The 27,919-nt window shown below is 47.2% G+C and overlaps 1 protein-coding gene across 1 annotated transcript in view; it reads left to right on the top strand.

Moving 5' to 3' along the window:
* SEZ6L (seizure related 6 homolog like) overlaps positions 1 to 27,919 on the top strand; it is a 166,934-nt gene that overhangs the window by 119,279 nt on the left and 19,736 nt on the right. Inside the window, 6 exon segments of the mRNA XM_082203772.1 lie at positions 3,501 to 3,693; positions 13,887 to 14,072; positions 14,185 to 14,350; positions 16,212 to 16,378; positions 20,027 to 20,221; positions 21,160 to 21,298. Of these exon segments, the coding sequence (XP_082059898.1) occupies positions 3,501 to 3,693; positions 13,887 to 14,072; positions 14,185 to 14,350; positions 16,212 to 16,378; positions 20,027 to 20,221; positions 21,160 to 21,298 (1,046 nt within the window).

Genomic DNA, 27,919 nt, shown 5'->3' with positions numbered 1-27,919 from the left:
AATTCGTTCATTCCCCCCCCCCTCAAAATATAGTCCAGCCCACCACATGGTCTTAGGGACAGTGGACCATCCCACGGCTGGAAAAGGTTGCTGACCTCTGCTCTAGGGGGCTTATTGACTCCAGTGCAATTCAGAGGCAGCTCAGTGCAGTTCCCCTTGGTCACCAAAGGGTTACTGCAAAGTCCATCCCAGGTCCTGTTTCAATAGAGACCCTTCCCTGCTTTAGAAGTCAGCACAGGCAAGGCATTTCAGCAGCTTCAAGCACAGGCAATGGTGGGAGGGGGGTCTTGGATAGTGAGGGTTGGTGGGAAAATGGGAGTGTTCCAGTTGTAAAAGGAAGTCTCCGTTTTCTTTTCCCAAGAGCTGGAGGAGCCAGGCAATGTGTCACAAAGGACATTCTGCCTTCTCCAAACCAAACTGTCACTGTTTTGTTTTCTTTCTGTACTGCTCCATCGCTGCCCCTTCCCTTAAAAAAAAAATCCCCTGCAGCTTCCAGGAGGCTTAAGAAGAGAGGTCCAGATTGAGCAACCTGCATTTCTGCAGGGCTGCTCAGCTGCCAATAAATGGCTCTGCTTTGACATCACCTCTCAAATTGTCTGGGGAAAGCTGTCAGTTTCTGGCTTGCTTCCTGGCAGAAGGACGGCTTTGAGCTGACTTCACAGTCGCTGTGGATCTGTCCACAAGCCTTGGATTTGCTGCAGGCTGACAAGGCAGCCTCTTCTCCTGGCCTTGCTCATGTCACATCTCATCACCTGGCAACCAGGAGACACACACACGCACAAACACACTGGTGACAAGCTGGTGACAAAGCAGCATAAAGGATGTCCAAAGCACGCCCAGCCCTGGTGGTTCTCTCCCTCTCTTTTCCTCTTTTCAGGTTTCTGTTGAACATCTCTCCCTAACCTGATGCTTGGCTTGGCCCTTCCCTAGTGGGGAGTCCCCAGAACTGCTTGGGATTTTTTAGAAAACAACAAATAGGGTGACTTTTAATGGATAATGTAATTTGTGAGTTTAGTCCCATCACACCAAAAAGCAGGTGAAATCGTGCCAAAGTCATGTTTCAACTTGCCATTTCAAATCAGAACGGTGCTCGGCATCCAAACATCCTGAACCCCATCCTGAGTTGGTTGAGGGTATCTTGAGAGATGGGCAAATCTCTGCCAAAAAGGGGGCAAAGTCTTGTTTCAGTCTCGATTCAGAATGGCAGTTGGCATCTAAACATCAGCAACAACTGCCACCCTCACCTCAGGAATCCTTGCGAGGCTGCTGAGCCTGTAGAGGAGAGATGGAAAGACGCCCTTTCCAAAATATAGAGAAGGTTTTAGAAATTCCTATAAACTGCTCTTCATCCACAAATAGATTTTCAGGGTGGTATACAAATGAACTTCAAAATTCCAAAAACCAACTATACAATGAAATTAAAAGGAATTAGACACATTCAATCAGCTAAAACAATACCATAATTACAACTGCCCAGGCAAATAGAAAGGCACCATGTTGATGAAGGGGCTGGACTAATTGACCCTTTGCCAATGTCCCTTTGGAGGGCATCCATCCCAAAGCTGGGAATGTCACTGCAAAAAAGATCCCCTCACTCTTTTGTACATAAAATCAGAGAGCTGGAAGGGACCCTGAGGGTCATCTAGTCCAACCCCCTGCAAGCCAGGAATATGGAGCTGCCCTTTACGGGAATTGAACCTGCAACCTCAGCATTCTCAGCACCACTCTCTAAACAACTGAACTATGCAGCTGATGTGCTTTTCCCCAAGGAGAAACAGTAAGGAAGGAGCCATGACTATTGTAGTGAACAGGCAGATTGTTTCAGGAAGAGGGTGTTAATTCACGTATTTGGGCCCTGGGCTGTTACTTGTTTAGCACTTTAAAATGTAATCATCAGCACTTTGAACTGTGCTTGGAAGTGAACCAGGAGCCCCTGTAGCTCCTTAGAATGGAAGTCACATGGGACACTTTGGGGAATCCTACTAAAATTCTGGCAAATGGGTTTTGTAGCAGTTGAAGCTTCTGGGCTGTTCTCAACAGCAGCCTCATACAGAATGCATCATAACCGTGGTTCCCAAACTTTCTCAGAGCACCACCCCCTTGGTTCCATGAACCCATCCCCGGCCCCTCCACCCTGCCCTGTAAAAATACTATTCAGAACAAAAATTTGCATGAGCCACTAAGAAAGGTCAGAACAAAATAACATTCAAAACAATTGAACATTTGTTCAAAATCCAATTAAAACGATTTAGTTTAATTAATTCACTGAAAACAATGAACTTGTTCTGATGATACCAGCACACATGGGGAGGAAGAACTGGGGGTAAAAACATGTGCCTTAGTGAAACCTCATATTAAAGAAAATTGCTCTGTGTATACCTTGTGTATACAAATGTGTATACTAAAGGAAATGCACACACAAATACCTATGAATTGTCAGGTGGAGAACTGAGAGGAACAAATTCATCCATCCCCAGTTATTAAGCTATTTGTTTGAAAGGTTTATAGCCTATTATTCAATGATACCGTTACTTAAAAGTGGATGTTGTAAAAACAGCTAAATCAATAAAAACAGATAGCAAACCCATCAAGATATAAACAGAGGTGGCACGGAAGGCTTCAAAACAATTAAAACCATTTTTTAAATTACTTAAAAAGGTAAAGGTAAAGGACCCCTGACAGTTAAGTCCAGTTGCAAATGACTCTGGGGTTGCGGTGCTCATCTCGCTTTACTGGCCGAGGGAGCCGACGTTTGTCCACAGACAGTTTTTCCGGGTCATGTGGCCAGCATGACTAAGCAGTGCACGGAAACGCTGTTTACCTTCCCGCCAGAGCACTACCTATTTATCTACTTGCACTTTGACGTGCTTTCGAACTGCTAGGTTGGCAGGAGTTGGGACCGAGCAACAGGAGCTCACCCCATCATGGAGATTTGAACCACTGACCTTCCGATCAGCAAGCCCTAGGCTCAGTGGTTTAGACCACAGTGCCACCCACGTCCCTACACAATTCAAATATGAAGGACAACTTTTCTAAAGTTTAGCATCCATTTAGTGAACCCATCATAGTAAAGGAATGAGATTGGCAGCTGTCGTCTCCTCATTGATTCCTTTGGGAAAACATTCTAAGAGAATATGTTTATGAAGGACAATTGTATGGAATTAAAAGTCATCAATGTTTTTTAATACTGTATTCCTGCTGCTTCCTCTCTCCTCATGTCTGTCTATTCCATTCCTTTCCCTTTCTTCCTTTGATCTCTTCCCTTTCTCTTTCTTATTTATTGTTGCTGCTTTTTGTGCATTAGAAAATTAAAATTAGAACAAAATTACAAAAAAATACATCAGTGCCCAATGACATCTTGACTTGGTGCCATATGAGAGCAATGTCACTGCCTGTTGTGCATGAGGGGGAGCATTCTGCAGGTTGGGAGATACCCAAGGGATGAACCGTCCCTCAATCCTGGGCATCTCATGGCGTCTTTCTCCTTCCCTGGGACACAGGTGAAAAGCGTCAACCTCTCCGAGGGGGAAGTGCTGTCTATCCGAGGCATGGATGATGACCAGCTGATAGTCCTGGCCAATCAGACACTCCTGGTGGAGGGCCAAGTCATACGCAGCCCCACCAATACCATCTCAGTCTTCTTCCGCACCTTCCAAGACGACGTGATTGGGACTTTCCAGCTGCATTATCAAGGTACAGGGGCTTTTTGTTAGGGGCAGAACATCTTCCCTGTCCCGGGGGGGGGCTGCCAAGGTGAGGAGGAAGCCCTGGATTATGCAGCTACTGTGCATTTGGCGGGGGGGGGGTGTCACCAACCTTTTTGAACTATTGGAGCACATTTCACATTTTGAGAGGATGCTGAGGGCACCAGTCACGAAATGGCTGCCATGAGGGGGATGTTGCATAAAATCACAGTCTGCTGATTTTCCTCCCTTGGCTTACAAGGGGAAGTCAGATCTCTCCTACTGATCCCGATTGTGGAGATGCAGTTGTCAAACACACAAGAAGAGACATGTTTTCACCAATGCCAACCCTAAAGCAAATTGTGGGCTGCCACCCTGTGCCTCCCCTTCATGGATCACTGCCTTGCCGTGGTGAAGGGGCTTGAATAACTCAGAGAAGCTATGAGCTATGCCGTGCAGGGCCACCCAAGATGGACAGGTCATAGTGGAGAGTTTTGACCAAATGTGATCCACCTGGAGGAGGAACCGGCAAGCCACTCTAGTATCCCTGCCAAGAAAACTCCATGGACAAAGACAACAGGCACCAAAAAGTTATGACGCTGGAAGATGAGCCCCTCAGGTCGGAAGGCGTCCAACATGCTACTGAGGAAGAGTGGAGGACAAGTACAAGTAGATTCAGAGCTGATGAAGCGGCTGGGCCAAAGCCGAAAGGACGCTCAGTTGCGGATATGCCTGGAAGCGAAAGGAAAGTCCAATGCTGTAAAGAGATATGAAAGGAACATTTCGTACAAAGATTACGATAATAAAAAACAAAAGTGGAAAGGACCTAGCAGAAGCAGAAGATATCAAGAAGAGGTGGCAAGGAGGAGTTATACCAGAAAGATATGGATGTCTCTTATATCCCAGGTAGTGTGGCTGCTGACCTTGAGCCAGACATCATGGAGAGTGAAGTCAAATTGGCCTTAGAAAGCAATGCTAATAACAAGGCCAGTGGAAGTGATGATATTCCAGCTGAACTATTTAAGATTTTAAACGATGATGCTGTTAAGGTGCTACACTCAGTATGCCAGCAAGTTTGGAAAACTCAGCAGTGGCCAGAGGATTGGAGAAGATTAGTCTACACCCCAATCCCAAAGAAGGGCAATGCCAAAGAATGCTCCAACTACCGCACAATTGCACTCATTTCACATGCCATCAAAGTTATGCTTAAAATTCTACAAGGCAGGCTCAAGCAGTATGTGGACCAAGAACTCCCAGAAGTGCAAGCTGGATTTCGAAGGGGCAGAGGAACCAGAGACCAAATTGCAAACATGCGCTGGATTATGAAGAAAGCTAGAGAGTTTCAGAAAGACATCTACTTCTGCTTCATTGACTATGCAAAAGCCTTTGACTGTGTCGACCACAGCAAACTATGGCAAGTTCTTAAAGAAATGGGAGTGCCTGATCATCTCATCTGTCTCCTGAGAAATCTCTACGTGGGACAAGAAGCTAGAACTGGATATGGAACAACTGATTGGTTCAAAATTGGGAAAGGAGAACGGCAAGGCTGGATATTGTCTCCCTGCTTATTTAACTTATATGCAGAATTCATCATGCGAAAGGCTGGGCTGGATGAATCCCAAGCCGGAATTAAGATTGCTGGAAGAAATATCAACAACCTCAGATATGCAGATGACACAACCCTGATGGCAGAAAGTGAGGAGGAATTAAAGAACCTTTTAATTAGGGTGAAAGAGGAGAGCGCAAAATATGGTTTGAAGCTCAACATCAAAAAAACGAAGATCATGGCCACTGGTCCCATCACCTCCTGGCAAATAGAAGGGGAAGAAATAGAGGCAGTGAGAGATTTTTCTTTCTTTCTTTTTTTATATAAGATATTTATTAAGATTTTCAAAGTATTACAGAATAAAAAATAAAAATAAAAAAATTAAAAAAAATGGTTAAAATCAACTTCATCTTTCCATTACTTATTTTTCATTAGCTTATTTCCCGGACCTCCTCACACCTCCCTTTTTTGTATTCCAATTCAGTTTGTTGGTTCAGCAAATCCCTACCCTCTTTGTTTATCCTAGTCTTTAATTTTAAAATATTATGACATTAAGTTTTTACCTAAATAATCCATTTTTCATATTCCCTTATAATATTACAGCTGAAAACTACTTAATTTCTATCCAACATCATTCTAACATTCATCAATTTTACAATATTTCTGTAGATAGTCTTTAAATTTCTTCCAAAGGCCTCTGGTTTCTTCAAGAAGGTATATTTAAATACCTTTTTCATTTCATTATATATCATCTCCCAGAAAGCCTTAATCCTTGGGCACGTCGACCAAAGGTGAAAGAATGTACCTTCAGTTTCTTTACATTTCCAACATTTATTATCGGGCAAGTGATAGATTTTTGCAAGCTTGACTGGAGTCATGTACCACCTGTATACCATTTTCATAATATTCTCTCTTAAGGCATTGCATGCCGTAAACTTCAGACCTGTGGTCCATAACTGTTCCCAGTCAGCCATCATTATGTTATGTCCAACATCTTGTGCCCGTTTAATCATAGCAGATTTCACCGTTTCATCCTGAGTATTCCATTTCAACAGCAAGTTATACATTCTTGACAAATTCTTAGTTTTGGATTCTAACAGTTCTGTTTCCAATTTTGATTTTTCCACCTGAAAGCCAATTTTCTTGTCCAAATTGTATGCCTCCATTATCTGATAATAATGAAGCCAGTCTCGCACTTTGTTTTTTAGTTTCTCAAAACTCTGCGATTTCAGTCTATCTCCATCTTGTTCCAAAATTTCCCAATATTTCGGCCATATTGAGCTTTTACTGAGCTTTCGCTTCCATCAGTGACAACCACCTTGGGATTTTATTTTCCAATAAGTCCTTGTATCTTATCCAAACATTAAACAATGCTTTCCTGACAATATGATTTTTAAATGCTTTATGTGCTTTGACCTTATCATACCACAGATATGCATGCCATCCAAATACGTTGTTAAAACCTTCTAAATCCAAAATGTCTGTATTTTCAAGAAGTAGCCATTTACTTTCTTGGGCTCCATGATCACTGTAGATGGTGACAGCAGTCACGAAATTAAAAGACGCCTGCTCCTTGGGAGAAAGGCGATGGCAAACCTAGACAACATCTTAAAAAGTAGAGACATCACCTTGTCAACAAAGGTCCGTATAGTTAAAGCCATGGTTTTCCCGGTAGTGATGTGTGGAAGTGAGAGCTGGACCATAAAGAAGGCTGATCGCCGGAGAATTGATGCTTTTGAATTATGGTGCTGGAGGAGACTCTTGAGAGTCCCATGGACTGCAAGAAGATCAAACGCATCCATTCTTAAGGAAATCAGCCCTGAGTGCTCACTGGAAGGACAGATCGTGAAGCTGAGGCTCCAATACTTTGGACACCTCATGAGAAGAGAAGACTCCCTGGAAAAGACCCTGATGTTGGGAAAGATGGAGGGCACAAGGAGAAGGGGACGACAGAGGACGAGATGGTTGGACAGTGTTCTCGAAGCTACAAACATGAGTCTGACCAAACTGCGGGAGGCAGTGGAAGACAGGCGTGCCTGGCGTGCTCTGGTCCATGGGGTCACGAACAGTTGGACACGACTAAATGAATAAACAACAACAACACCCTGTGCCTACTTACCTGGGAGTAAGCCCCGTTAAACCCAAAGAGACTTCCTTCTGATATAGACAGATAATTATTATTATAATAATAATTTTATTACAAGCAAGAAAAACAGCAAAAACAGGGAAGGTGCACTAAACAGAAACTCTTTGGGACCCCAGGGACTCATACAGCCTGATGACTTCATGGAAAACTCTGCCAGGTTATAGCAGTCTGGCTGGCTCATTTCACAGAAAGTTGCCTGCACATTTTGTTTCATAACTTTTTTTCTATGGTGGCTAGAGAAACACTGGCATAGTGTGGAGGGCTGGGTGTGTGTGTTGCCCCAGGCCCATTTTTGGGAGGGGGTGCGACAAGGCACACCACAACAAGCTCCCATCAGAGCCTGCCTCCAGTGTGCACCCAGCACCAGCACTGCTCCCAGGTCAGGTCTGACCCGGGGGTTGTGTGGGAATGTTCAGGGATGCAGGAGAGGGTATATTGTTTGATTATATCTTTTTCCAACTTGCGTTAACAAGTTCCACAATTTCAGCAGAGTAACATTCCCCTTTTTAAACTTGCAGCGGATGCATTTCGTCAGGCTCGCTAAAGCCTCTATAATAACTGTTCTGGGATTTTCCCCTTATTCCCTCATAAAAGATAAGACACGACACAGTCTTCTATAAAAGTATAATAAGGTTTACTCACACAACATTCTGTTCACAATAGGATCCCAGAAGGCAGACTTAGCTTAGAAAAATAACATATACCTAGAAACTATCTCAACTATCTTTGCCATCTTGCCAAAGGTTGCAGGCAGCTTTACCTGCAGCAATTGCATGTTGATTGCCCTATTAAAAGACAAAGTCCAGCTTGGCAGGGGGTTGGACTCGATGGCCCTTGTGGTCTCTTCCAACTCTATGATTCTATGATTCTATGATTCTAACTGGAGGAACGTGTAGCTACGCTCCATAGAATTAGAGAGCTGGAGCTCTTCTTGGAAGCAACAGAGCACACCGTCCCCACCAAGGAGGAGACAGGGGACTCCCCTGAGAAGGAGGCTTGTTCACCAACACAGGAGCCAGATATATGGAGAAATGTGACTCAAAGAAGTAGGAGGCCCAGGGTCCACTCTGATTGTCTAGAAATACACAATCGCTTTGAGGTCCTCTCCCCTAGCATGGAAGACGAAGAGCAGACTCCATTTGAGGATCTCTCCCTCATTACAGTCGATCAGGTATATGAAGACGAGCAGCAAAGTCAGTCCTCAGGGAATGTGCAGGTGACCTTGGAACGGACAGCTCACGGAAGAACCCCGACCAAACCCAAGAGGAGGCGTGTAGTGGTGATAGGGGATTCCCTACTGAGGGGAACAGAAGCAGTGATCTGTGGGCCTGACAAGATGTCTCGGGAAGTGTGCTGTCTCCCCGGGGCTAAGATCCAAGATGTAACTGAACGACTGCAAGGAATCATAAAACCCACTGACGAATACCCCTTCCTCTTGGTTCATGTGGGAACCAATGACACTGCAAGCAATAGCCTCCAGAAGATCAAAAGAGACTACGAGGCTCTCGGCAGGAAATTGAAGCAACTAAATGCACAAATTGTCATCTCGTCTGTCCTCCCAGTTGAACGACGTGGCCCAGGGAGAGAGGGGAAAATAGTGGAAGTGAACAGCTGGCTTCGCAAATGGTGTAAACAGGAACGGTTTGGATTCTTAGATCACGGACTGCAGTTTCTTGAAGATGGACTTCTGGCAAGCGATGGGCTGCACCTCACAACGGTTGGGAGAAATGTTTTTGCCAAAAATCTCAGAAACCTCATCAGGAGGGCTTTAAACTGACTAATGTGGGGGAGGGAGACAATGCTCCTGAAGGTAGGAGTCTATCAATTAATGAAGATGATCATCCAAATGTCATAGACCAAATGGAGCAAACAGCACGCGGACCTAGTGGTGGGAGGAAAAAATCCTTAAATAACAGACACGGGGGAATGATTAATGGACTTCAATGTCTGTACACTAATGCGCAAAGCATGGGAAATAAACAAGATGAGCTTGAGCTCTTGGTACAGCAAACTAAATATGACATAATAGGCATCACTGAAACCTGGTGGGATAAGTCCCACGATTGGAATGTATTAATGGAGGGATACAATCTATTTCAGAGAAACAGACCAGACAAGAAAGGAGGAGGAGTGGCGTTATATGTCAGGGATGTGTATACCTGTGAAGAGATCCAAGATTTAGAACCTCAAAGCCAAAGTGAGAGCATTTGGGTCAAAATTAAGGGAGAGAAGAATAACAGAGACCTCATTGTGGGAGTTTACTATAGATCCCCAAGCCAAACGGAGGACATAGATGATGCCTTCCTGGAACAGATGGCCAAGCATGCAAAAGGAAGGGAGATAGTAGTAATGGGGGACTTCAATTACCCGGATATTTGTTGGACGTCAAACTCAGCCAAGAGCATAAGGTCAAACAGATTCCTCACTGGCCTTGCAGACAACTTCATTGTCCAGAAAGTGGGAGAAGCAACAAGAGGAACAGCCATTTTAGATCTGGTCCTAACCAATGTTGATGACCTGGTTAGTGGGGTAGATGTGGAAGGATCATTAGGCGCGAGTGATCATGCTCTTCTGAAGTTTACTATACAGCGGAAAGGAGCAGCCAAGCATACTAGGACTCAATTTCTTGACTTTAAGAAAGCCGACTTCATAAAACTTAGGGAAGTGCTGGGTGAGATCCCATGGACAGCAATACTTAAAGGAAAGGGAGTTCATGATGGCTGGGAGTTTGTTAAGAGGGAGATAGTAAAAGCACAACGACAGGCAATACCAATGAGACGGAAACATGGAAGGTGCCTAAAGAAGCCAGGGTGGCTATCTAAAGAACTTTTAACTGAATTAAGATTAAAAAAGGATGTGTACAAAAAATGGAAAAGGGGGGAAACCACCAAAGAGGAATTCAAACAAATAGCCAGCACGTGTAGACACAAAGTCAGAAAAGCTAAAGCACAGAATGAACTCAGGCTTGCTAGAGAGGTTAAAAGCAACAAAAAAGGCTTTTATGGGTATGTTCGTAGCAAAAGGAAGAACAAAGAAACTGTGGGGTCACTCAGAGGAGAAGATGGTGAAATGCAAACAGGGGACACAGAAAGGGCTGAACTACTCAATGCCTTCTTTGCCTCAGTCTTCTCCGATAAAGAAAACAATGCCCGACCTGAAGAATTTGGAGCAAATGATTCAGCAAAGGAAACACAGCCCAGAATAACTAAGGAGATAGTACAAGAATATTTGGCTAGTTTAGATGTATTCAAGTCTCCAGGGCCAGATGAACTGCATCCAAGAGTATTAAAAGAACTGGCAGATGTGATCTCAGAACCACTGGCAGTCATCTTTGAGAATTCCTGGAGAACAGGCGAAGTCCCGGCAGACTGGAGGAGGGCAAATGTTGTCCCTATTCTCAAAAAGGGGAAAAGAGAGGACCCAAATAATTACCGCCCAGTCAGTCTGACATCAATACCAGGGAAGATTCTGGAGCAGATCATTAAGCATACAGTCTGTGAGCAACTAGAAAGGAATGCTGTGATCACCAATAGTCAGCATGGATTTCTGAAAAATAAGTCATGTCAGACTAACCTGATCTCGTTTTTTGACAGAATTACAAGCCTGGTAGATGAAGGGAACGCAGTGGATGTAGCCTACCTTGATTTCAGCAAGGCATTTGACAAGGTGCCCCATGATATTCTTGTAAAGAAGCTGGTAAAATGCGGTCTTGACTATGCTACCACTCAGTGGATTTGTAACTGGCTGACTGACCGAACCCAAAGGGTGCTCATCAATGGTTCCTCTTCATCCTGGAGAAGAGTGACTAGTGGGGTGCCACAGGGTTCTGTCTTGGGCCCGGTCTTATTCAACATCTTTATCAACGACTTGGATGATGGACTCAAGGGCATCCTGATCAAATTTGCAGATGACACCAAACTGGGAGGGGTGGCTAACACCCCAGAGGACAGGATCACACTTCAAAACGACCTTGACAGATTAGAGAACTGGGCAAAAACAAACAAGATGAATTTTAACAGGGAGAAATGTAAAGTATTGCACTTGGGCAAAAAAAATGAGAGGCACAAATACAAGATGGGTGACACCTGGCTTGAGAGCAGTACATGTGAAAAGGATCTAGGAGTCTTGGTTGACCACAAACTTGACATGAGCCAACAGTGTGACGCGGCAGCTAAAAAAGCCAATGCAATTCTGGGCTGCATCAATAGGAGTATAGCATCTAGATCAAGGGAAGTAATAGTGCCACTGTATTCTGCTCTGGTCAGACCACACCTGGAGTACTGTGTCCAGTTCTGGGCACCACAATTCAAGAGGGACACTGACAAACTGGAACGTGTCCAGAGGAGGGCAACCAAAATGGTCAAAGGCCTGGAAACGATGCCTTATGAGGAACGGCTAAGGGAGCTGGGCATGTTTAGCCTGCAGAAGAGGAGGTTAAGGGGTGATATGATAGCCATGTTCAAATATATAAAAGGATGTCACATAGAGGAGGGAGAAAGGTTGTTTTCTGCTGCTCCAGAGAAGCGGACACGGAGCAATGGATCCAAACTACAAGAAAGAAGATTCCACCTAAACATTAGGAAGAACTTCCTGACAGTAAGAGCTGTTTGACAGTGGAATTTGCTGCCAAGGAGTGTGGTGGAGTCTCCTTCTTTAGAGGTCTTTAAGCAGAGGCTTGACAACCATATGTCAGGAGTGCTCTGATGGTGTTTCCTGCTTGGCAGGGGGTTGGACTCGATGGCCCTTGTGGTCTCTTCCAACTCTATGATTCTATGATTCTATGATTCTATGATTCATAAGAAGACAGTCCCTTTGGGCATCTTTGGCAAAGCAGATGTTGCTTCTTCGATGCATGTAGTCAAAAAAAGAGAGAGATGGCTGCCCTGCCCTGTGCTTTTGTTGTTACCTGCACAGGTGAGGCCACACCCACCTCTTAGTCACATGCAGAGGAAGTCTGTCCCAGCCCAGAAGGAAACAGGAAGTTTACCTGCTGGCTGGACAAACATTCCTCCCCATGTGTAAACATGTTCACTCTAGGAATGTTGTACTTGACATTCCCACAAGGCGGAGTGGAGGAGAGTTGGCAGCAGAGCTGCTACCCCTCTCCTTGGCTGCACTGCATGAGAGAGGGAGCTGCTAATGCATTAGCAGCTCCCTTATTCCTGGCTGCAGCTCCACTCCCGGATCAGACCTGACCAAGAGGCAGAGTGGAGAGTCATGCAAGGACTAGGCAGCTTCCTCGCGCCCAGATGCAGCTCTGTTCCCAGGTCAGGTTGGACCTGGGAGCAGATTGGAGGAGAGTCAGTGAGCAGCAGTGGGTTCCCTCCACCCCCTGCCCCCCCCCCCGGGTGTGCCCGCCACTGTAGAGACATATTTTAAAAACAGGTAGTGGAGGGAAAGAATGAAAGCTCAGAGTCCTGGGCACCTGCAGTTACTATTATGTAACCCATAATATGATGAGCAGCATAACTAATCTAATGGTGTTCTGAAAAGCGTGGTCTTCACGATCGGAGAGCTAGCCTGCTGGAAACCAACAGATCCTTCTCTGAATCAGTTCAACTCTTCTTCAGCAGCCCCCAAAGCATCTCAGATTGAAGTAATATTTAATTGATTTATTCTCCCACATTAATACCCTCCCCAATAACCCATATCAACCCCCAGTTTCCCCCAAATCCCCCCAGAAATATTTGGGGCATTCAGAAAAAGGGGGGCTTTTAATTAGGATTTTAATGCCTAACACCTGATAAGCAAGGAATCCCAGAAGTTCTTTATGGAGAAACCTAAGAAGATAGCTTACACCAGTCAGACCACTAGTTCCTCTAATTTAATCCCGTCCACTGAATAGCAGCAGCTCCAAAAATCTCTTTAAGGAGTGAATTTATTGCTGCTTCTGGCCCCTTAGAGCAGAGCTCCATCCACCTGCCTTTCTTTTTTCCCTCCCTGGCTCAAGAAGCAGAGAGCAGCTTCTGGCTTTTAGAAACAGGAGAGAGACATGTGGAGGCCAAGCACTAATATTTGTGGGCCTGGGAGTTGAAACTGATCATATGCAACTTGCTCATAAAAGTGATCTAGGAAGGGCTGGACAATGGGCTCCATAGGATGGTGAATGCTTCTCTCTGTGAGGGAGCCTTTGCAGACCTGCTGAAAGAGGTGGTTATTAAAGCGCTTATTAGAAAAACCATCTTTGGACCTGGCCAATATGGCCAATTATTGCCCAGTCTCAAATCTTCCATTCTTGGGCAAGGTAATTGAGTGGGTGGTTGCTGAACAACTCCAAGCATGCCTGGAGGATACAGAACATTTGGATTCCTTCCAATTGGGGTGCTGGTCTGATCCAGAAGGCTCTGCTTATGTTCTCTCTTGCCATTGGCCAGATGATATTCATGAGACAGGATCTCAACAACCACGGTCTTGCAAAACCCAGCAGCCTAGATATGCTACATCCCTTAGGGACATGGTAGGTGCTCCTCCAGGGCCTGATTGTAATCCCATCTGTTCACTTCCATTGCAGTATTTATGCTGAGCTGCAGCTTCCCACGGAGACCAGATTCTGGGGAAGTCACCGTCATGGGCCTGCATCCTGGTGGCACAGCACACTTCCACTGTCACCTGGGCTATGAGCTGGAAGGTCCAGAAGTTCTGACCTGCATTAATGCTTCCAAGCCGCACTGGAGCAGCCCAGAGCCCATCTGCTCAGGTATACAGAGCTGGGAGTGCAAGGATGTGGGTGCCTGGTGCAAGATGTCACTGTCTGATGATCACACACACACACACGTCTCTCTCCCCCCCACCACCACCTGCATCTCTAGCACCCTGTGGAGGAACAGTGCACAACGCCATCATCGGACGCATCCTGGCCCCGACTCATTGGAGGAATCACACTGAGAGCATGCTGTGCACCTGGACCATCAGCACCCAGGGGGACCAGAAGCTCCACCTGCATTTTGAGAGGCTCCTGCTGGGAGACAAGCAAAGGTGAGGTCTCCTTCCAGCTGCTGCTCCAGCTCAGTGAGTGCAGAGATCTCTGAGTTGTGGCCCAGCTGGCATCTGCTGGGGAAGGAGGGGAAACACATAAGATGTGCAAATCCACTGGGCCCCACTCCAGATCTGTCTGCAAAATTCTGCCCCCTCCCAATAATTCTGATGGATGAGTTATTCAGGGAAATTACCTTAACTGTTTATTTATTGACAACAAAAAAGGTGCAAACATAGCAAAGAAAAGAAATCAAAGAATCAGCAATTGAACCACCAACCTTCTGGTTAACAGCCAGACACACTGAACGATTACGCCACAGGTCTGGGATGAGAACAGAAAAGTAGGTTGGGTTGGATTGGTGAAAATGTCTGACAAACAAACATGGTCTTCAAAATTGCCCCTGTGACAGAAGGGAAGGGAAGGCCGTTCACTCTCTTCCTTACATGACTGCCAGTCCTGGTAGCCTGGAAGCCGCATGTCCAGAGCCCAGTTCTCCTCCCAACCCCAGAACAATCCTGCTGGAACCCCCAAGCCTCAAGGAGGAGCACCAGTCGACAGAAGGCCTCCTGCAACACACAAGGCTGTTTAAGGAACTGACGCTTGTGTTTAAAGGAGCATTAGAAAATGCAGTCTGGTAATGGGCAATAAAGCAACTTTATGAGCTGTAGTGAAATCCAAGAGTAAAACATCTGTTTATGACTGCAGTAAACACATAGGTGGAGAGAGAGTTTCAGCTTGTATAATCCTTCTAAAATAATGGCTTCATGCAGGAGCAGGAGCAGGAGCAGGAGCAGGAGCAAGAGCAAGAGGAATGAGCAGGGTGGGACAATTCACCAAGATGAAAATTCTGGGATGGAGAGAGTCACAAAAGGGCTCACAGAGAGTTGTTAATGGTAATCCCCTGCTCTTAGTTGTTTTTTTTAAAAAAAATGGAGGTGTGGAGGTGGGAGCTGAACCAAATGTGAACTAGAGAAACAGAGAGAGCATTGGACTGAACCAAGGAGGCTGCTGTATACCAAGCCCGTCTATCAGGCCCACAAGCCCAAAATTGTCAACAGTGGCAGACAGCAGCACCCCAGGGTTTCGGGAAGGGCTCTCGCACAACCACTCCTGGAGATGGCCAGGGATTGACCTGGGGACCCTCTGCTTGCAAGGCAGACACTCTGCCACTGAGCTATGACGCTTCCCCACACATGACAAGAGTACACATTGCTGCTTACTCTGCAACCCCCAGACTCCCTCCACTGGCTTTTAGAGATATATACACACAAGGTTAACCACAATCCATATCTATCCTGTAGTTTCTTGAAAAATGCAACTGTTTGATGGGTTTCCCCTCAAATCAGCTCCCATCCAAATGGAAAACTTCACAGTTCAACGAGGTGTTTCCATTTGAGACAGCTGTTGCACATACTCAGATGATTGCTTCATTAATAGGAGGGGATTGGGGGGGTGCAGGGCCAGGGAAACCAAACAGGTAATGTGTACTGGTTGAAGACATCCCTGCCTGCTCTTTGATGTGTCTGTGCAGGGATGCTATAGCTCTGCTGGATCTCATTGCTTTCATGTCTGTTGTCCCAGCACTTTGATCTTTCCTTTCATCATAATGTTATTATTGAGGGCACATGGCACTGGGGGGAGGGGAGATTTTTAAAGGCGAGTCTAGGAAATATTCTTAGAGTTGCACCCAGGAGACTCCTTCTTCCCAAAGGCAAAAGAGGGACAATTCCCAGAAAGCAAGCAATTGCCTTAGGCAAACTGGGACAGGTGGCAGCAGAGGATTCTGGGAGGGAGCCCTTGGACCTTCTGTCTGGCCTTCCTGACCCTGTGCCTGTCCCGTCCCATCCCCCACACCCACAGCATACTGGTCTACAACGGAGACAGCAACCAGTCGGCCGTGCTCTACAACTCCCACCAGAGCGACAGCGTCCCCTTTGAGGGGGTGATCAGCGAAGGCACCACCTTACGCATCGACTTTGCCTCGGAGGACCCCAGCACCATCCCTACGTTCAACATCCGCTTCGAAGGTGATTCCCTCCCCACTTGCGGTTCTGATGATGATGGAAATGCAGCAGGGAGTCCCTTTGCAGTCCTGCTGATCATGATAGATTAAGGCAATTAATCCAGGCATTGATTGTAATGTCCCGGGCAAGAGCAGAGAGAGTTGGCCTCATTGGGCATCAGCAATTTTCACTGCAACACTTGCCAGGCGCCGGGGAAACTGCTGGTTTGCCTGTCCAGTTATAAAGGGGACAAGGCTCAGTTGGTCTGGCAGTAAGGAAGGCCCTGCAGGGGTGAAGCCTGGGCCCCCACAAAATCTGGCTAAAACAACAACAGCCCACAACCCCAAAGCTGTCTTGTGGGCAGTTCCAGTGATCCTAGCTCAACAAGGATGCTATTGGGCTGGGTGGAAGAGGGCAACCAGCAGGACCAGAGGGCAGAGGCACTTTCCGTACCAGGAAAGAGGAGGAATGGACATCTGTGCTCTCCAGATGGGATTGGACGACAACTCCCTGCACCCCGAACCAACATGGCCAGCAGGCACAAGCCGGAGGAGTTGGAGTCCAACCACATCCGGAAGGCCAGCTGTACTCCATGCCTGCACGAGAGCACTTGGGGTGGGAGGTGGTGGCAAGTGAAGGTATGTGTGTATTGAAGGGGGAGGCACATAGTGATGCTCTGGAACTCGCACCCCCAGGAGGCAGGGATGGCTTCCAGCTTGGATGGCTTTAAAAGAGAATTATACTGCTGAATGGAGACGGTGATCAGGGACTGCTAGCCAGGAGGGCTCTGCTCTGCCTCCACCGTCAGGCAGAAAGGCTTCTGCATCGTTATTGCTGAAAACCACAGGAGGGGAGGGGCTCTTGTCCCTGGGTGCTGCTCTGGGGCATCCCATGGGTGACCAGGAGGCTGGACTGGATGGGCCATTGGCCTGATCCAACAGGCTCTTCTTACGTTCTTAGAGGCTAAGGCGGCTGTCTGTCGGGGAGAGCTGTAGTTGCAGATCCTGCATTGAGCCAGAGAGGTGGGCTAGATAACCCCCAAAGTCCCACTTTTCTGTTGAAGTGTTGAGCATTTTGGACCATCAACTCTCTCGTTCCTGTAACATCAACCCAGAATGCATATGCAATATAAATACAGCTGGGTAGATGCAGGGGTGCAGAGACACAAGTTGGACATGGAAACCTCAGGAGATTGCCATGAAATGTGGTGTGAGTCAGGAAGAGGGGGGCATCATCCACTCTCGTGGTGGCAGCTCCTAATCTAGAATGTAGGGAACAACAGTTCTCTCCCCCCCCCCCCAGGTATTCTGTGTGCAAAACTGAATGCAAAGAGTGGATCCCGTTGCAAGCTTGAAAAGCCAAATAAGATTATAAAAGACAAGTGCATTATCTAAAGCAGCTACATAGGCTGCTGGATCTCTTTGTCTCCAGTCACATTGGTGGTGTCAGGGATTATTTTGAAATGGCCTTCCAGGCAGAGAAATCTCCTTGATTCCAGCTCCTCACCAGGGAATGAAGAGCAGATGGAGATCTGGCTGCTGGATCAGCCCAAAGCCATGGTCCCAGCAGTGGCCAAACAGGTGCCCCTGGAGAAGCCCACAACAAGACCCGAGGCAGGGCAGTGTTTCTGGGCAGTGTACAAGGACCAACGCCAGTCCGTTATTATATACAGAAGTCTTTATTGAAGTTCAGTTTCTCTATCACATCAGCAGCGTGCAGCTCTACGTCTGAGACTCTAGACCGCTGAAGCTCCGTCTGAGTCTCCGCCCCCCAGACACCAGTTTAAGACCCTGGCCTTGCTCCACCTCTTCCTCTGCTCTTTCCTCCGCTGGGTCTGCCCAACTCCGCTGGGGTTTCTCCCTTCCTAGATTCTTCTGACGCTGAGTCCCCTGAGTCTTCCCCCTGCCTCCGGCGGGCTTTAGGACCTGGTTCCCGATCCGGGCTTTCTGCTTTCGCGCGCGCCTGTACATTTGAACTTGGCGCGCGCGCCCAGCCGGTAACCTTCCTCCTGACCGTTTCACTGCTCCTGTCACTGCTTCCCCCTTCGGGGGGGGGGCTAGCTGGACCTGACACCTGGGCCTCTTCCCCCCCCCCACTCTGCTCTGGTGGGGAAGTTGGTCCTGATCTCCAGCTGCTGCTTTGGGAGTCCCCGCTGGCCCCCTGCTTCTGGTGTGTCCCCCCTGGGACCCCCCTCACCCTGACCATCGGCGCCTCCTTCTGGGAATCTTCTGATTCGCTGGAGAAGCTCATGGAATCTCTCGGGTCACTGTCATACTCCCCTATGCTGCCCTCAGATCCCTCCCCTTCGCTCTCCATCTCCTCTCTCCCCTGTGCCTCTGTCCCTGAGCCCCTGACAACAGGGAATGGTGATAGCAAGCTACAAAGGAAGTGACACCAGATTCCTCCAGTTTTTAACAGTCCAAAGCTGCCCCTCTTGCTAGGATGTGCCTTTCCAAGAAGGGGGGAATGCATGTGCTACTCTAAAACTAAATGTACACATTGGAGAATCTGTATGAGAGGGGAGACAGCAAAGCATCATGCCATACACAAGGACAGAGCACCCCAGGGAGGCCTTTCAAGATTCTACATTGCGGCTGCTTGGGGGGAGGTCTGGGGCTTTAATTCTTGATCTTCCTAAGAAGGTGAGGAAGAAACAGGCTTCCTTCCTTAACTGTGGACCTAAATCCTTTGCACAGTTGCAGTTCAAACCCTTTCTTCTGTTTTCTGCATCAGTCCCACCCAGCTCCCTTGATGAAAGCAACAAGGGAGACGTAGCTCTGAGGGATGGATGCTGTCTGTGGTCCCAGCGCTCACTCTTGGCCAGGCAGGCCTCTGGCTGAGCATCCCAGCTCTTCATTTTAATTAGGATGGAACAGAAAAAATAGCTCATTCCCCAGGGAAGTAAAGATGGATCAGCCTCTTTCTGGGGAGATTTAAAGGGGAAGCAGTTCTCTCCAGCCCCCTCCGCCGCCAACACTTGCAAGGACTTCTGCTCTTTCAATCTAGCATGTAAAAATGCAGCCTAGCTGCTCATTACATGATCTCAAAAGAGAAACAGAAAGAAAGAAACCAGAGGGGCAAGAAGGAGCAAAGAGGGCAAAACAGCAATGAAAAGCAGGTGGATGGGCAGTGGAGAAGACAGGCTCCAGAAACTTACCTCTTCTGGTAAACTGAGAACCACCTGCCAAGCCCCTCTCCTTCATCCTCAGGCACTGGCTCCATGTCACCCCCGCAAGATAAAATTATGCCTGGCCTGGAGAAGGTGGGCTGAGGAAAGTTTTTCTCCCTCTCAGATAACACTGGAACTCAGAGGATGCTTCTGAATGCCAGTTGATGGAAGTTTCATGAGGGGAGAGTGGCAGCTGTGCCCAGCTCCTGCTTTGGGGCTACCCATAAAGGGCATCTGGTTGGCCCCTGTGAGAACAGGAGGCTGGACTAGGTGGGCCCTTGGGCTGATCCACCAGGCTCTTCTCATGTTCTTACAAGTTCCTAGTCCTTCTTTGTCGCGCTTCCTGCCTCTCTGCCTCTCATTATTCCTCTTTTCCTCTTTCTCTCTGTCTAGAATACAGAAGGGAAGGCCTGATCCAATCAGAGGAGGGCCCACTCTGGCAGAGGGAGGAGGTGGGGGGGTTGTGCATGCAAACAATGGCTGTCCTTCTGTTCCTCTTCAAGCTTTTGAGAAAGGTCACTGCTATGAGCCGTACATCCAGAATGGGAACTTCACCGCCTCTGATCCCACCTACAACCTTGGGACCATTGTGGAGTTCACCTGTGAACCTGGCCACTCTCTGGAGCAAGGACCAGCCATCATTGAGTGCATCAACATCAGGGAGCCCTACTGGAATGACACTGAGCCACTGTGCAGAGGTGAGAGGAAGGAGCGGGAAGACCTCCGCACTGCAGGGCTTCAACTCACCTGTTCTTGGGGGATGTTTTTTCACAAACGCATGCGCACACACAAGTCCTCTTTCTTTCTTTCTTTCTTTCTTTCTTTCTTTCTTTCTTTCTTTCTTTCTGTTGTTTTGTACCAAGATGAAAATGGGCATAACAATGGTTGCAGGGGGCCATTCACACAGGGGCTCCTTGCCTTTGTTATTTCTGTATGTTTGCTAGGAATATTTATAGCCTAGTCTTCATCACAGTAGATCTCAGGGTAGGGTACAATAATGAACATGTGATAAACTAAAAATGGCATAAAGTCAACTGAACAGCCAACATGGGTCAGCTAGCCGCCACTCTTGGGCCCCTCTCCCACCCACCAGAGCAGAAGGACCAACCACCAGGGTGGGCAGCTGCTGTGCAATATGTGTGTCATGTATAGATTCACCCTTCTCCTTACAATTTGCATAATAATAATAATGTACAAAACTACAGGGATTGGAGAGTTGGTAATATTATTTGTACCCTAAGCCAATGTATCCATGGTTTTCCTTCTTCCCATGTTATCCTCATAACAACTCTATGAGGTAGGTAAGGCTGAGACTGGCTGAGAGGGCACTAGTACTCTGGTCTCCCAGGTCTCAGTCCAGCACCACCTCTGCTTCTTGTGCTGCTCTCAGATGGCCTTTCTGTCCTTTGCCCAGAGCAAGCCACCCTCTGCTTCACTCACCTCACAGCAGCCTCCCGCCAAGGCCTGCCACTACCTTTTGGTTCCCCAGGAACAGATCTCATCCTCAGCAGAGGCTGAGCAGACTCCATGTGCAACTCCTTAGCAAACGACAGCAGAGGCAGCTCAGATCTGGCCTTCCCAAGTGGCTCTGAGCTGCATCCTGGCCATTTAAATCTGGCCTCTCTTGATGTTACAGCAATGTGCGGAGGGGAGCTCTCCACTGGGGCAGGGGTGATCCTTTCCCCCAACTGGCCGGAGCCCTATGCCGAGGGCGAGGACTGTGTCTGGAGGGTGCACGTCGGAGAGGAGAAGCGCATTTTCCTGGACATCCAGTTGTGAGTAGTTTTCCTACTTGTTGGACTGAGTGCCTCTCTCAGCTGTGTGCATTGCTCCATTGAAGGGACTCATCATACAGGCTGACACACACACACACAATATTTTGAAAAGTTGCTTGTATTTGAACACTTCTTAAGAGATCATGACCAGATTTTGCTTGGTGGCTCTCAAGATCAAGGAGCAGGTTTGCATGTCTGTTTGGATATAACTGGATATCATTTTGAGTCAAAATGGCAGAATGGATCTTTCAAAGCTGCACTGATTTTAACCACTGCCCTTATCTTTTGAATATTTTTAAATACTTGCTTTTGACATGTTGATATTTTATATTATATTTTTGTAAACCACTTAGAGGCTTTTCCTACAGTTGAGCAATATATAAATATTGTTTAGTAAATAATAAAGTAAATTATCTCTAGCCAGTTCCTTGGTGAAAGTGCAGTTGGACTAGATAACCCCCGGGATCCCTTCTGACCTTACAGTTCTATGTGATAAAGGCAAGCAGGCAAGGAAAGGAAAGGGATAAAGACTTTTTAATAACTAAGCAGGCATTCTCTGTGATGCAGCAAAACCTGCTGCTCAGACCCTTTAGAGCATCCTCCACACAATGGGTGGGGATGCTCAGGCCCAGGCTACCTGACAGATGGCTTTGCCATATGCTGAGATCCTCAGGTGAGCAACTTCTCTCTCTGGTCCCATCTTGGTCCCATTCAAACCAGAGGCACAGCTGGGAATGACCCAGGGGAGCCCTTTCAGTGGCTGCTCCTGAATTGTGGATGGCCGGAGTCCAATTGTCAGTCAAGCAGGACATTTATTTAGGTGTTGCAAGGCCAGTGTAACACAACCTCAGCCAGCAAGGAGTTGAGAGGTAGCAACACAAATATAGCAAAGGCACAAACATGTATACACTTACAAGCAAAGGGAAGCAAAGCGGCAGTTCTATGGCAGGACTTCCATCTTCCAGCTTATACTGGTTTAATCACTCTGGCATCCCTCCTTCCTTTGCCCTCAACAGTCAGAGCAACAGCTCCTGCTTGTGTCTCACTCTGTCCTTCTCAGAAACTTCTCCCACAATCACAACCTTCACTTTCCAACCTTCACTTGTTCAGCCTTTCTCACACACATTTCAAATTTTAATTCTATTTTTTTTCTATAATTTCTATGACACTAAAAACATTTAAAACCAGCTGAAAACATTTCAAAGCATCCCAAGCATCTAAGCACATGCTGTCAACGATAAAGACAAGGAAAAGTTCCATGCAGTCCTTTTTTATTTTAATCTTTACACAGAGAGGCTATGGACCCCAGCCTCTTGGATAATGGCGTTGTCCCAAGTGAATCTCCACCCCTCCTTCTTTCCCACTTCCTCATTGGTCATTGTCTCCTCTACAGGTGCTGCTATGTGCCCTCTGTCTTTGAGCTCTTTGCTCTCCTACTTTTAAGGCTCACAGGGTTCTTGGTGATGCAATGCTTGGTCTGCAATGCTTTCTAATGACAGCGTGTCAGAAGGATGTGCATGCTCAGAGAGCCAGTGTGGTGTAGTGGTTAAGAGCGGTAGACTCGTAATATGGTGAGCTGGGTTCGCGTCTCCGCTCCTCCACATGCAGTTGCTGGGTGACCCTGGGCTAGTCACACTTCTTTGAAGTCTCTCAGCCCCACTCACCTCACAGAGTGTTTGTTGTGGGGGAGGAAGGGAAAGGAGAATGTTAGCCGCTTTGAGACTCCTTAGGGTAGTGATAAAGTGGGATATCAAATCCAAACTCCTCTTCTTCTTCTTCTCTGTCTCTCCCGTGATTTCCCAGTTTTCCCCCTCATCTGCCTCTGAGCTTCTACCTCCTTCAAACCCCTGTTGTAAATCTACACTGTCCTCCTCTTCCTCTCCCCTGAAAGAGTCAGGATGGGGAGGCGGCCTCCACCACTCCTCCTCTGCCCAGTCCCTGACACAAACTGGCTCTCTATTAAATAAGATCAGCTGTTGGGCAGGAGACCAGCCTGCAGGCTCAAGCCGAGATGTCCGGGACAGAGCTGTTGTCTCGTCTCCCCTGCCCCCTCTTGCCAGGACCCCACTAATGAGTGAGTCCCCTAAGGCACCTGATTCTTCCCCTCCACACGTTGAGGGTGGAGAGACAGGGAGATGTCTGGCAATGGAGGATAAAGCAAGGGAGCAAGTCAGGGGAACAGAGAGATGGTTGTGATTAGCCAGTGAAGATCCAGGTGTAGATATCCTCTCAAGCCAGGAAACTGGGAGGCCTTGAGCAAATCTCTGGCTCTCAGTATAGACTTCCCTACAGATGATGATTAAAAAAGGAATTATATGCATGCTGCCGTGATCTTTTGGGGGGGGTGGCATAGGGGGAGGGAGGGGCAGGAAGATGAGGCAGCGGACAGCTTTGTTATACACTAGAAACTGATGGAGAAAACAAATGTCTCTGAGCATGCACAAAATGCTGCCGAGTAGCTACAGCAGGCAAATCACATCTGATAATAGGGCAGACAGCATAGATTCCTACGGAGCAGCTCCTTTAGCATCAGTCGCCCTCCTCCCTCCGACTTGCTTGAAGGGATCAGAGAGAAATTCCCTTGGCAAAAGCCGCTTTGCGGTTTAGGCAAGAGCTAGTTCCACAACTTTATTTACCACTTGAGCTCACTGAAGGCTTTGTAAATACCCGCCTTCCATTTATTTAAGCCTGATGGGTCTTTGTCTTGCGATAAATCCACACGCCTCCCATCTAACACCAAGCTGAGATTTCTGACTGCAGCATGGAGGCAAACAGACGGCCTCCACGCCAGGGCGGGGCTGGCAGACCAATGCTGGAACAGCTGTCTCCCTGGCCCAGAAGCAGACTCAGCGCATGGCGGGCAGCCCCCCCCCCCGGGCACTGAGCGGAAGAGGAGCATCACCATCCCTATATTGATACGAGTATCTACTGAGAAGATCCATAAAAAGCAACTGCACCAAAAGGAATTATTGTGAAAATAAGAAATATTTAGTGGGTGGTGCCCAACGTTGTCCTTGCTCAGGATACCATATTACCAGAGTCTGGCCCTGCCTGGCCAATCATTCCTCTTCCCCTGTCTAGGTTCAGAGACAGACAAGCAGATATTTTCCTATGCCCTCCTAACATTCAACAGAGAGGTAAATAGGTGAGGAAAAGCCCCAACCCCAGCCATGAAGCTCAACCCCTCTCTCTTGGTCTGGCCTACACTGCAGGCTTATTGGGAGGAAGAAATGGGGAAACAATTATGGACACTGCTCTGAAATTCATAGGTGGGATCTAACTATGATTCGGATGTTAAGAAATTAAACATGTAGCAGGAGACCCAATTTATTTGTGTATTTCTGAGCGAAGCTGCCATTTAGGAATATTCATTGGACGACTGCATTTTATCCTTGGGAATTAGTTGCCAGGGGCCAAAGAGCAGCTGGAGATGAAGGCACCCCAGAGTTGGGAGGACTCCAGATGGGGGCTTAGCATCACAAACAGGTCACATAGATAATTGCAAAAGAGCTGCCAGCAACTGCATGGGTTGTCTGTCTGTCTGTCTGTCTGCTTGTTTGTTTGTTTGTTTTAAATAATGCATTGGATTTGTCATGGATAGGGAAAATCTGGATTAAGGGATTGGGGGTAGGGAATACAGGCTATCCTTTTTATACCAGTGATGTCATGTGGACACTGCGGAAAAGTTGCAAGTGTGAGCTGCAGGCTTTCCACCTCTGGAAGCAGCACCTGGAGATTTCAAGGGGACCAAAGGGGCTTCCCAGTTCAAGACTGCAGACCTTATGCTTATTTAACACGCAATATAGGGCCCATCCTCTGAACCAGCTGCTGCTTCTGAAGAGTCTGCAACTACTACAACAGCCTGGCAACCACGTCTAAATGGTGGCTGCCAGCTCCAGTCAGAGGACAGCAGGTCACCTCGCCCCACCCCTGCAAGGGTGCTCTCTTGCGTTGCACTTCGGGCCAATGACATGCCAGTTGCTGGCTTTGGGGGTTTGGATTTCACAGCTCTGCAGGTCACAAACAGTAGTGGTTGGCAGGTGTGTGGGTCGCAGTAGCACGACCCTTTCTGGCTGACCTGTGATTTGAGAATAAGAAGAGGGCAATTTACATCCACCCTTGAAGGAAGCTTGAAGGAAGATCCCACCCACCCTTCCCTCTCCAAATCTTTGGTCAGCCTTCTAATCCAGGGTAGGTCCTTTTCCAGTCTGCAGTGTCTGTTTGTCGTATTTGGAGCAGTCCTCAGAATCAGAAGGTTTTAGCTCTCTGTGTGAACCCATTAAAGTTGTGCTCTCCTCAGCTCTTAGGAGAAAAGAATCATAGAATCATAGAGTTGGAAGAGACCACAAGGGCCATCGAGTCCAACCCCCTGCCAAGCAGGAAACACCATCAGAGCACTCCTGGCATATGGTTGTCAAGCCTCTGCTTAAAGACCTCCAAAGTAGGAGACTCCACCACACTCCTTGGCAGCAAATTCCACTGTTGAACAGCTCTTACTGTCAGGAAGTTCTTCCTAATGTTTAGGTGGAATCTTCTTTCTTGTAGTTTGGATCCATTGCTCCGTGTCCGCTTCTCTGGAGCAGCAGAAAACAACCTTTCTCCCTCCTCTATGTGACATCCTTTTATATATTTGAACATGGCTATCATATCACCCCTTAACCTCCTTTTCTCCAGGCTAAACATGCCCAGCTCCCTTAGCCGTTCCTCATAAGGCATCGTTTCCAGGCCTTTGACCATTTTGGTTGCCCTCCTCTGGACACGTTCCAGTTTGTCAGTGTCCTTCTTGAATTTTGGTGCCCAGAACTGGACACAGTACTCCAGGTGAGGTCTGACCAGAGCAGAATACAGTGGCACTATTACTTCCCTTGATCTAGATGCTATACTCCTATTGATACAGCCCAGAATTGCATTGGCTTTTTTAGCTGCCACGTCACACTGTTGGCTCATGTCAAGTTTGTGGTCAACCAAGACTCCTAGATCCTTTTCACATGTACTGCTCTCAAGCCAGGTGTCACCCATCTTGCATTTGTGCCTCTCATTTTTTTTATTTGTTTTTTTTTTTTTTGCCCAAGTGCAACACTTTACATTTCTCCCTGTTAAAATTCTTCTTGTTTGTTTTGGCCCAGTTCTCTAATCTGTCAAGGTCGTTTTGAAGTGTGATCCTGTCCTCTGGGGTGTTAGCCACCCCTCCCAGTTTGGTGTCATCTGCAAATTTGATCAGGATGCCCTTGAGTCCATCATCCAAGTCGTTGATAAAGATGTTGAATAAGACCAGGCCCAAGACAGAACCCTGTGGCACCCCACTAGTCACTCTTCTCCAGAATGAAGAGGAACCATTGATGAGCACCCTTTGGGTTCGGTCAGTCAGCCAGTTACAAATCCACTGAGTGGTAGCATAGTCAAGACCGCATTTTACCAGCTTCTTTACAAGAATATCATGGGGCACCTTGTCAAATGCCTTGCTGAAATCAAGGTAGGCTACATCCACTGCATTCCCTTCATCTACCAGGCTTGTAATTCTGTCAAAAAGCGAGATCAGGTTAGTCTGACATGACTTATTTTTCAGAAATCCATGCTGACTATTGGTGATCACAGCATTCCTTTCTAGGTGCTCACAGACTGTTTACTTACTGTTCTGCCCGGACACTGAGGTCCAGCTCCGAGGGTCTTTTGGCGGTTCCCTCACTGCGAGAGGCCAAGTTACAGGGAACCAGGCAGAGGGCCTTCTCGGTAGTGGTGCCCGCCCTGTGGAACGCCCTCCCATCAGATGTCAAAGCGATAAACAACTACCTGACATTCAGAAGACATCTGAAGGCAGCCCTGTTCAGGGAAGTTTTTAATATGTGACATTTTAGTGTATTTTTCATCTTTGTTGGAAGCCACCCAGAGTGGCTGGGGAAACCCAGCCAGATGGGCGGGGTACAAATAATAAATTATTATTATTATTATTATTATTATTATTATTATTATTATTATTATTATTATTGATCTGCTCCAGAATCTTCCCTGGTATTGATGTCAGACTGACTGGGCGGTAATTATTTGGGTCCTCTCTTTTCCCCTTTTTGAAAATAGGGGCAACATTTGCCCTCCTCCAGTCTGCCGGGACTTCGCCTGTTCTCCAGGAATTCTCAAAGATGACTGCCAGTGGTTCTGAGATCACATCTGCCAGTTCTTTTAATACTCTTGGATACAGTTCATCTGGCCCTGGAGACTTGAATACATCTAAACTAGCCAAATATTCTTGTACTATCTCCTTAGTTATTCTGGGCTGTGTTTCCTTTGCTGAATCATTTGCTCCAAATTCTTCAGGTCGGGCATTGTTTTCTTTATCGGAGAAGACTGAGGCAAAGAAGGCATTGAGGAGTTCAGCCCTTTCTGTGTCCCCTGTTTGCATTTCACCATCTTCTCCTCTGAGTGACCCCACTGTTTCTTTGTTCTTCCTTTTGCTACGAACATACCCATAAAAGCCTTTTTTGTTGCTTTTAACCTCTCTAGCAAGCCTGAGTTCATTCTGTGCTTTAGCTTTTCTGACTTTGTGTCTAAGAAGGGACTGTGTGTTACCAGGCATAAATGTCACCAGGAAAACAGTCTTTTGACAGGAAGCCACGATTTACTATA

The sequence above is a fragment of the Podarcis vaucheri genome (genome assembly GCF_965113315.1).
Source record: "Podarcis vaucheri genome assembly, chromosome: 16".
Lineage (NCBI taxonomy): Eukaryota > Metazoa > Chordata > Lepidosauria > Squamata > Lacertidae > Podarcis > Podarcis vaucheri.
This window is presented reverse-complemented; position numbering and strand designations above follow the sequence as displayed.